Here is an 8,448-nt window from a genome sequence, read left to right as displayed (position 1 = left end):
AGGCCGAGCAGCCGAGCACGAGAGGTCGGACGATGAGAAGGCGGCGGCGAAGAGGAAGCAGGGTGTCGTTGCAGGCATCGCAGGTGCATCCAAGTCGCCGGCGCCGCTGCTGATGCATCCGAGTTTCGAGTTATGTATTACAAGAGAGTCGCTGCTGGGCGGCGAGTCATAGTAGCACGAGTAGAAACGCGAGTACGTCGAGCGGCGGCGGCAGCACCTCGCCCTCCATGGCCGCGCGCGCACCGATCAATCGACCTCGAGAGTCGAGACTTGGCTCGAGCGCGCGCGAGAGAGAGAGAGAGACTAGAGAGAGAGTATTTGAGAGAAAGAGACAGACTGAGAGACTCGCGGCCGCCTATCTATCTCTCTTTATCGCGTGCGAATACTGCTGGATGCGACGTATATATATGCTCGCGCGTACGAGTACTAAATATAGTCGCGCGAGAACACACACATAGACTTGCGTGCGTAGGATATAGGCGCAGGCAGGCAGGCAGGCAGGCAGACAGACACGCAGCCACTCCGCCTGCAGTCGGATTCTGTCGCCGCACACTTTTATCTCCGTATGAAAAAGACGCACTGCATCACTCGGAGACGGCGATTCGTTCGGTGCAGCTGCGTAACGCACGACTCACGAGTCACAGTCACTCACGAGCAGGAGCAGCAGCTTAGCCGGCACTCGGCACTCGGGCAGTCGGCAGGCAGTACTCGGTCGGGAGCGAGTTAAAGGGCGACTCGAGCGAGCGCCGTATGCTCCGAGTTTGCCTCGTATATTTGGATTTTCAGCCTTGGGCTGGCGCTGGGCTAGGCATACACCGTACTAGTTGTAGTGGCGTTCGGCCGATGGCCCCCTATATGTGCCGCTGGCAGCTGCAGCAGACGGAGCGAAACTCGAGGTGACGGCCCTGAAGGAAAGCCTCGCTCGACTCGCGCCGCTGCAACGACGCGGACGCCAGCAGCGCAGCCCGCACAGCCTCGTTATTACTCGTTCCGATTGATTATTGTGTATACCGGAGTGTATGAGGAGTCGTGGACGCGAGCCAGGACGAGCCGTCAGCCGTCAGCTCTAAGCCGATGTGCACGCGTAGCTGCTTGCGCGAGACTAAATCCTTAATACGGAATCGCACATAGACTACTCCGCCGCCACTCGCTAGTTAGTCGCTACTGCTGCAAAGTGCGAAACGCGAATACTCCCACCCGACTTTGCCCCCCTACTGCCCGCCGAACACTATTATTGCACACTGACTCCGCGCACTCCGACTATGTGTGCATTGTGCACATGGATAGCCGATACTAATAACAGCTACATCCAAAGATACTATATAAAGAGATGTAAAATTGATTTTGCCTTAGTTATTAGATACGACTGTAGGAGTGTGCGGGCGGCTGTGACGCATTGCCAATGCAGGAATCAGCACCGGTCCCACGTATACTAGAGGACGGCCCCTCGGTAAGTTTGCGCTGCGCGGCTCGATGCGATCATTGGCTAGCCTCCTCGATCCTCGCCGGCCTCGTGAAATGCGACGTCGAGAGCTCATCGGTCAGGGTAACGTCGATTCGCTCGATTCGCCTTCGGTCCATTGGCGACTCGGTGCCGGCTCCCGTCCATCTGCCGAGAGGTTAAGTTGCAGCTGACTGCTTACTTTATGCATAAACCTTACCCGAAGCGATGAGCTGTAAAATTTCGAGGGGCTTCAAGGGGACATGTACAGCTAACAATTTCATTCGATTTCATTATAAGGTCTGGCAGATGATGGAGCGATCGATGTATCCGATAGACAAGTCAGTCTCGAGCTATCATGATACTTGTTGCAGCTGTGGCACAATTAGGCTCGTTGGATGGATCCTACGACGGCATCTCTCCAAACGCAAGCACGAGCTTATTACGAGCTGCAGCTGCTTGCGTCGAAAAATGGCGATTCGGAAATGTTTCGCATGCTGTGAATCCGTGATGGACTAATCTGTCAATTGATCGACGAGAGAAATGGACGGAGTTCTCGGGATGAAACGAAAGGACGATTGAGCCAGCTGTCGGTAAAAAACCGAGTGATACGTGCCCACGGGAAACTTGAGCCAATTGCATGCCAAAAACGCAGCCACAAGATTAACAAAGCTCTGCCAAGTTTACGTCGAAACTCGTCAAGTTGCGCGATCAATCGGAAAAACGGAGAACGTATCGCAAAAAGCTCGAAAGAGTCCAAGGACTCTAGGTAGTAGGAAGCTGAGCTCGAGCGAGGCCGATTGGCCAGCTCGCGTAACGCGTTCGAAGAGTCCGAAAGCTCGAAAATGAAGCGCGCGCCAAAACGCCACGGAAAGCTCGCTCGTGCGTGCGCAGGACTGAATCCGCCGCCGCTGTTATACGAGGCGTATGGTGTGTCGAGTGCGTAGCGACTAGCGAGGCAGGAGCCGCCGGAATCGAGCTGCGAGATCAATAACTGCCGAGCTTTGAGATGGCTCCGTCGGCGGATAGTCGGCCGAGGAGGCTGCGCGCACAGACACTGCTCAGCTGTGGCCTGCGAAACCGAGCTCCCCTGCGCCTCATGGCCGCTCGAGACCGACCAGTCCGACTTTTCGCCTGGCCATAACTCCGCGAAAGACGTCACGACTCGACGATTTCGCTCGATTCCGATTGAATTCCACTGAACTTTGATAGTACGCGAGTGATCAATGAAGAGCCAGGCGCACGTCTGTTCGCCCGAGGCTCAGGGTAAGTCGACTACGAGTTTACTCTTACGATTGATAATTCGCGACAATTAGTGCTGAGTCGTTTTGTTGCTTTCAGCAGCGGCACTCCTGGGCGAGCTGTCGGCCGACGACGACATGTCCGAGTCGGTGGACGAGCTGCGCGCCAAACTGGCCAACATGAAGCGCCTCATGGAGGAGCGCCGGGGCACTACCCTCGGCGAGCTCTCGGCCCGCAAGCAGCGTCGCAGCCAGGCCGAGATGATAGACGGCAACTTCCTCTCCTGGATCTTCCTCGTGGCCCTCGGCATCATACTCAGCGTCAGCTTCTACGCCTTTTACAACCTCTACCACGCCGTGCTCAAAAAGTTCCCCTCCAAGCACACCGAGCTCTAGACTCTCCAAACTGGAGCCTCCAACGACAGCTGCCCTCCCGATTGTTATCCTCCTTCCTTCCTCGTCCTCTGCGATTCCGATGTCTCTTTTCCCCCCCTTCGTTCGGATCCAGATTTTTCTCGACCCTTTTTGCCACGTACCACGCGTGTTGATGTATATATTTTATAACCGAGAACAAATTTAACTGAATATATAAAGGCTATTATTGTTGTACCATTTTATACTCGCCAAATAAGAGTCAACATAATGATATTGTAATATTTATTCGTGTTGTAAGTTCGACTGGAAATAAAGGAAACAACGTGTTTCAAAACTCAAACGAGCACTTTTTCTTCGCTTCATTCGATCCCAAACGCTTTTAAGAAAAATGTCGCCTGAAACCTCCCTGGTCTTCGATAAAAGTTCGCTGAGATCGTTCGAAATCCTCCTGTTGCTGAGAAAAAATATCGCTCGGTCAAAAATCATATCGCCACTGATTTTGATGACGTTACCTTAGTTATTTCGCGCTCCATTGCCTCTCTTCTCCAAGCCAGGGACATGATGTCATTTTCCATTTCGGCCAGCTGTCGAGTGGTGAACGAGAATTATTACGCGTCATCGTGACAATTATTTCACCATGACCTTTCTTTTAACAAAACGGGCATTTATCGAATAATCAAAGGCCATTTACCTCATTTTTCGTTTTCAGGAGGTCTTTTTTTAATTCGTTTATGCAACTATTGTTTTTTCTTATGGACGCAGATTTTTTACTTATTGAATTATTGATCGGCAGCTTTGCTCTTTTTACGACTACTTTATTTTCTGATTCCTGATCGAATCACTCTTTATTTATCATTGGCTCAATTCATTGCGTTTGTTAATCGCTACTTACTGCGATCTGATTCTCTCCCAGTCGTTGTCGAAGCTCTTGCAGTGGCTCGTCGGCGCTCTTTTCAAAATAATTCCATAATTAGACATTTCAAGTTGACATTTATTTTTTAATTTTCTCACACAACTAACCTCTGCTGGGTCTTGATAAAAAACCTGCAAAAATTATTCTCTTTTAGTGACTTCGCTTATCCATATAGCTTTTATTATGTTTGAAAATATTCTCAACTTACGCAATTTTTCAGCTCTTCCATTTGATTTTTGTACTGCAAGGCAAATGAATTTCTTAGAGTTTTTAAATTAATTGAGTTATAGCAAATTTTCACAAGTACCACTATCACGATGAAACTGGAGATACAAACGACGACAAAGGCAAAGATCCAAGTGAGCTTGAACGCGCAAAATTTGATTATGTATGGCCAAATGATACTATAAATTTGAAAACTCATGATTGAAATTTATTTCATCGATGGGGCAAGAGCCAACACCTAACCAAAATTGTTGCGTCGTTAAACGGTCATGTCAAACAACAACTGGCGGAATTTACCGTCAACTGTTTATTATAACAACTCGAATAAAGTTTAGTAAGTACATACCTATAACTATTTTCGAGTTTAATAAAGGAATGTGATTATGCTAATTCGAGGAGGTCTTCAACTTTCAAGTTTCGCGCTCATCTAGCAGAAAGCGATAACTGCCTGAGCCGAACAGCTGACCCTGTTATATTTACCGAAACACAAGTAAAAAAAAGCTCTGACTCACATTTAGCTCAAACATTTTCATAATTGATAATACTGAATTGGAAAATTAAAAATTAATGTTAATTAAATATTGATAATATCCGAGTACATATGATATTATTATTGTCACGCAATTCGAGTATCAAAAAGCTCAAATTAAAACCGGGTACCGTCACTAAGTTTAATGTTACGGAAAACATTCTGCAAATGTTATTTATCTCATCAACCGCTCAAAACATTTAAAAATCAATTTTCATCTTCATTCATCAGCTCAAGCAATGTCAGTGGTAGCGGCGACGACGAGTGTTTACATAGTGGCTTGAGAAGCAATAATTTTACGTTCAATTATGATACCAACGATGATAGTACAGTTATTTTGCCTTCTCAAGCGCAAATTATCATTGCTGGAGCAGGTACGGTGGCAAATTCGGTAGCTTATCATTTGGTTCTCAAGGGCTGGAAGGATGTACTTATTCTTGATCAAAACAAAATTGGCGAAGGTACTAGTCATTTTGGATCTGGTATTCTAGGTCTTTTTAAGCCTATTGCCCATAGAAATCTCATACAATACAGCATCAAGCTGTATCACCAGCTATCTGAAATGGGATATGACATAGGATTGAAACAATGCGGCAGTATTAATTTAGCTCAAACCAAAGACAGAATGATTGCTCTGAGAAGACGAATGGCCTACAATGAACCCACTGGACTACACTGTGAAGCAAGTTTTTTTATTTATATTTTAGTAAACAATTTAATAATTTTCAAATCAAGGTAAAAGTTTTAATGAATTCTATTTTAACTTAGGTCTTGAGTAGAAATGAAGTAAAAAGAATGCATCCATACCTTCATGTAGATGATCTTGAAGGAGCTGTTTGGGTACCTGAAGATGCTGTTGCAGATTCTGTTGCCATTTGTAAAGTTTTGGCTAATTTAGCCAAGCAAGGAGGAGCCAGATATATTGAACATTGCAAGATTGAAAAAGTCATCACAGAGAATGGAGCTGTTAAAAGAGTCAAAACAAATAGAGGACTCGTAGACTGTGAATACTTTGTAAATTGTGCTGGCATGGTATGTTACTTGAGAAATTAAATTTCAAAGAGCGCAGTATTAACCAAATTTATTCTTTTTTAGTGGGCTCGCGACTTAGGACTTTGTTGCAATCCTCCAGTGAAAATACCTGCTTACCCTGCAGAACATTACTACGCTATTGCAATACCCAACACTGGAGGTTCTCTAAATTTGCCATGTGTTCGAGACTTTGATTCATACTCTTACATGAGGGACTGGCAGGGAGGTATTTTATGTGGTTGGTTCGAATCGGAAGCAAGGCCAGCATTTGAAGGCAGCGGTGTGCCTTCTGATTCTAATTGGAAACAACACATACAAGTCAGGCCTGAACACTGGAAACCACTGTGGGAAAAAATAGTTTACAGAATGCCTATAATGAGCGAAATTAAAGAGCCATTCGTGTACAACTGTCCAGATACTTTTACACCCGATGGCCGGTGGATTATGGGTGAAAGCTCGGACGTAAAGAATTATTACGTTGCCTGTGGCATGAACGGCAATTCTTTACAAGGTAAGATGAATCGTATCAAATGGACCGAGAGAGAATCACTCATTTGATAAGGGAAAAAAATTGATTCATCACAGGTGCTGGAGGAATCGGCAAAGAAGTAGCGGAATGGCTGATTCACGGCGAGGCACCGGCCGAGCTTTTGCCTTTCAACGTGCAGCGATTTCTCGACTTGCACACCAACAAGCAATACTTGCAGAGACGCGTTCGGGAAGTCGTCGGGCGGAATTACGCCATACTCTATCCTCATCAGTGCGAGTACAAATACGCTCGGAAAATGCGATGTTCGCCTCTGTACTCTGTGCTGGAGCAGCGAGGCGCCATATTCGGCATTAAAATGGCTTACGAGCGACCCCTCTATTTCGACTCGACTTATCGACGTAAGTATTTGGCATTGGCTACTAAATCATCATCATTCAGAGTTTTGGATGACGCGTGACCTAAGCGTATACGTCGTTACAGGTGGACAAAAGAAGCCACAGATGCCGGCAGGTAGCTTCTACAAGCCAAAATTCTTTGACTTCATGAAACAGGAGTTCCAAGCGTGCCGCGAGGCCGTCGGAATCATCGATATGAGCTCGTTCTCGAAGATCGAAATAAAATCGGTCGGCTTGGAGGTAGTCGACTACTTGCAGAAGCTGTGCTCGAGCGACGCCAACATCGCGATCGGCAGCATAGCTCACACGGGCATGCAAAACGACGCCGGTGGATACGAGAACGACTGCATGTTGGTGCGCCAAGCGGAAAATAGCTACTACATGGTCTCACCGACCCTTCAACAGACGCGCATATACCAATGGATGTCGAGGCACTTGCCGGCCGATCGATCGGTTGGCTTGAACGACGTCACGTCCAAGTACACCGTGGTCAACGTCATCGGTCCCAAAGCTGCCATTCTCCTCTCCGAACTCTCCAACTCGGATCTGAAGCTGCCCTCCTTCACATACAAGGTGCGCTCTTGAAACTTGCTCGAATTCGGGCCCTTTTTTAACGTCGCTTTTACCCGAGCAGCTGTGCAACGTGGGCTACGCCTCCGACGTCATGGTGATGGCCTTCACCCACACGGGCGAGCCCGGCTACTGCTTGCACATACCGTCCGAGTACGCCCTCCACGTGTACGCCAGCCTCATGGACGTCGGCAGAGACTACGGGCTGCGGGACGTTGGCGTGCTCACCCAACGATTCATGCGCATCGAGAGGTTCATACCTTTTTGGGCGGAAGAACTCACGCCCTTCGTCACGCCTTACGAGGCTGGCAACGGCCACCGTATCAATTTGGACGTGAGTTTCTATTTTCCAAGCTTTTCCAAATTACAACCAGCCTTCGACCAAATTATCATTTCAGAAAGAGTATTTTATCGGCAAATTTGCTTTGCAACGCCAAAAAGAACGAGGCGTTACCAGAAGACTCGTACTTTTCATTATCAATAATTTGGATCTTGACAAAGACGTTTGGGCCTGGGGAGGAGAGCCCATTTACCGCAACGGCGAGTTCGTCGGCACCGTTACCTCCGCCGGGTAAGTTCGGTAACTCATTCTCTCGTTGACTCAAAATCATTGATGCTCATTCGAATTGTGAAACGTTATTCAGGTACGGCTTCAACATTAAGAAGCTCATTTGCCTTGGCTTCATCGGATATTCCGGCTACTCGCAAGGTCTCACCGATCAGCGCAATATAGTGACTAACAATTTTATTCTCGATCCCACAGCCAGATATGAAATCGATATAGCCGGTCACCGATTCCCCATGTCACCGAACATACGATCGCTAACCTTGCCGAGCAAGCGTAATCAAAGATACATACCCACACCCGTTGTTACATACAAGAGTGATATTTCTCATTAACTCGTCGACGTACTTCATTTTTATAAGAATATTTTTTCGTTTGTTTTTCAATCAAATGTTTATAAACTTGTTGATGAGTGGTTGCTGAATCTAATCCAAATTCGACTGATGCACGCGTGTTTGTTTAGTTCATATAATTTTACAATATTCACTCTAGTCACATTTAATAACCAAAGGTATAATTCAACTTTTCTCTGTGAACTATTATTGATGTTTTGTTGTCATGTTCCTATTACTTGTTATTTCATGCACAACAGTTTTAATTACATTAAAATACAGCATAGTTCGTATTAATTTAAAATAAACGACCGAGAGTTTTTACTAAAAGTAATACAAA

General features: G+C 46.6%; 3 protein-coding genes across 4 annotated transcripts; 2 read left to right on the top strand and 1 right to left on the bottom strand.

Moving 5' to 3' along the window:
• Window positions 1-1,422: 1,422 nt before the first annotated feature.
• Window positions 1,423-3,719, top strand: LOC106658374. 2 transcript variants are annotated; one of them, XM_014380286.2, is made up of 2 exons: window positions 1,423-2,707; window positions 2,786-3,719. In XM_014380286.2, exons 1-2 carry the CDS (start codon window positions 2,668-2,670, stop codon window positions 3,076-3,078), a joined length of 333 nt encoding a protein of 110 aa, XP_014235772.1. In that variant the 5' UTR covers window positions 1,423-2,667; the 3' UTR covers window positions 3,079-3,719. The 2 variants fall into 2 exon arrangements, with proteins under 2 accessions (XP_014235772.1, XP_014235770.1); XM_014380284.2 differs by having other exon boundaries at window positions 1,424-2,707; window positions 2,783-3,718.
• Window positions 3,720-3,945: 226 nt separating this feature from the next.
• LOC106658294 lies at window positions 3,946-4,438 on the bottom strand. Its single transcript, XM_014380189.1, has 2 exons — window positions 4,179-4,438; window positions 3,946-4,101 (listed from the first exon to the last, which is right to left on the bottom strand). Exons 1-2 carry the CDS (start codon window positions 4,392-4,394, stop codon window positions 3,946-3,948), a joined length of 372 nt encoding a protein of 123 aa, XP_014235675.1. The 5' UTR covers window positions 4,395-4,438.
• A 331-nt stretch (window positions 4,439-4,769) lies between these two features.
• On the top strand, window positions 4,770-8,394 carry LOC106658335 (pyruvate dehydrogenase phosphatase regulatory subunit, mitochondrial-like). The gene is made up of 8 exons (XM_014380234.2): window positions 4,770-5,406; window positions 5,493-5,756; window positions 5,820-6,267; window positions 6,342-6,644; window positions 6,727-7,214; window positions 7,276-7,545; window positions 7,610-7,782; window positions 7,856-8,394. Exons 1-8 carry the CDS (start codon window positions 4,870-4,872, stop codon window positions 8,109-8,111), a joined length of 2,739 nt encoding a protein of 912 aa, XP_014235720.1. The 5' UTR covers window positions 4,770-4,869; the 3' UTR covers window positions 8,112-8,394.
• Window positions 8,395-8,448: the final 54 nt, after the last annotated feature.

This window comes from Trichogramma pretiosum, unplaced genomic scaffold (assembly GCF_000599845.2).
Source record: "Trichogramma pretiosum strain Unisexual culture from Peru unplaced genomic scaffold, Tpre_2.0 scaffold70, whole genome shotgun sequence".
In the NCBI taxonomy this organism is placed as follows: Eukaryota; Metazoa; Arthropoda; class Insecta; order Hymenoptera; family Trichogrammatidae; genus Trichogramma; species Trichogramma pretiosum.
Note: the sequence above shows the minus strand (reverse complement) of the source record. Positions and strands in the feature narration are given on the sequence as shown.

Coding starts and splice junctions, on each gene's coding strand:
- LOC106658335 (XM_014380234.2), top strand. CDS start 4,870: ATGTTACGGAAAACATTCTGCAAATGTTATTTATCTCATCAACCGCTC. Junction 5,407..5,492: donor CCACTGGACTACACTGTGAA/GCAAGTTTTTTT, acceptor ATTTTAACTTAG/GTCTTGAGTAGAAATGAAGT. Junction 7,546..7,609: donor GCCACCGTATCAATTTGGAC/GTGAGTTTCTAT, acceptor TTATCATTTCAG/AAAGAGTATTTTATCGGCAA.
- LOC106658294 (XM_014380189.1), bottom strand. CDS start 4,394: ATGAGTTTTCAAATTTATAGTATCATTTGGCCATACATAATCAAATTT. Junction 4,102..4,178: donor TGGAAGAGCTGAAAAATTGC/GTAAGTTGAGAA, acceptor TAATTTTTGCAG/GTTTTTTATCAAGACCCAGC.
- LOC106658374 (XM_014380284.2), top strand. CDS start 2,668: ATGAAGAGCCAGGCGCACGTCTGTTCGCCCGAGGCTCAGG. Junction 2,708..2,782: donor CTGTTCGCCCGAGGCTCAGG/GTAAGTCGACTA, acceptor TGTTGCTTTCAG/CAGCGGCACTCCTGGGCGAG.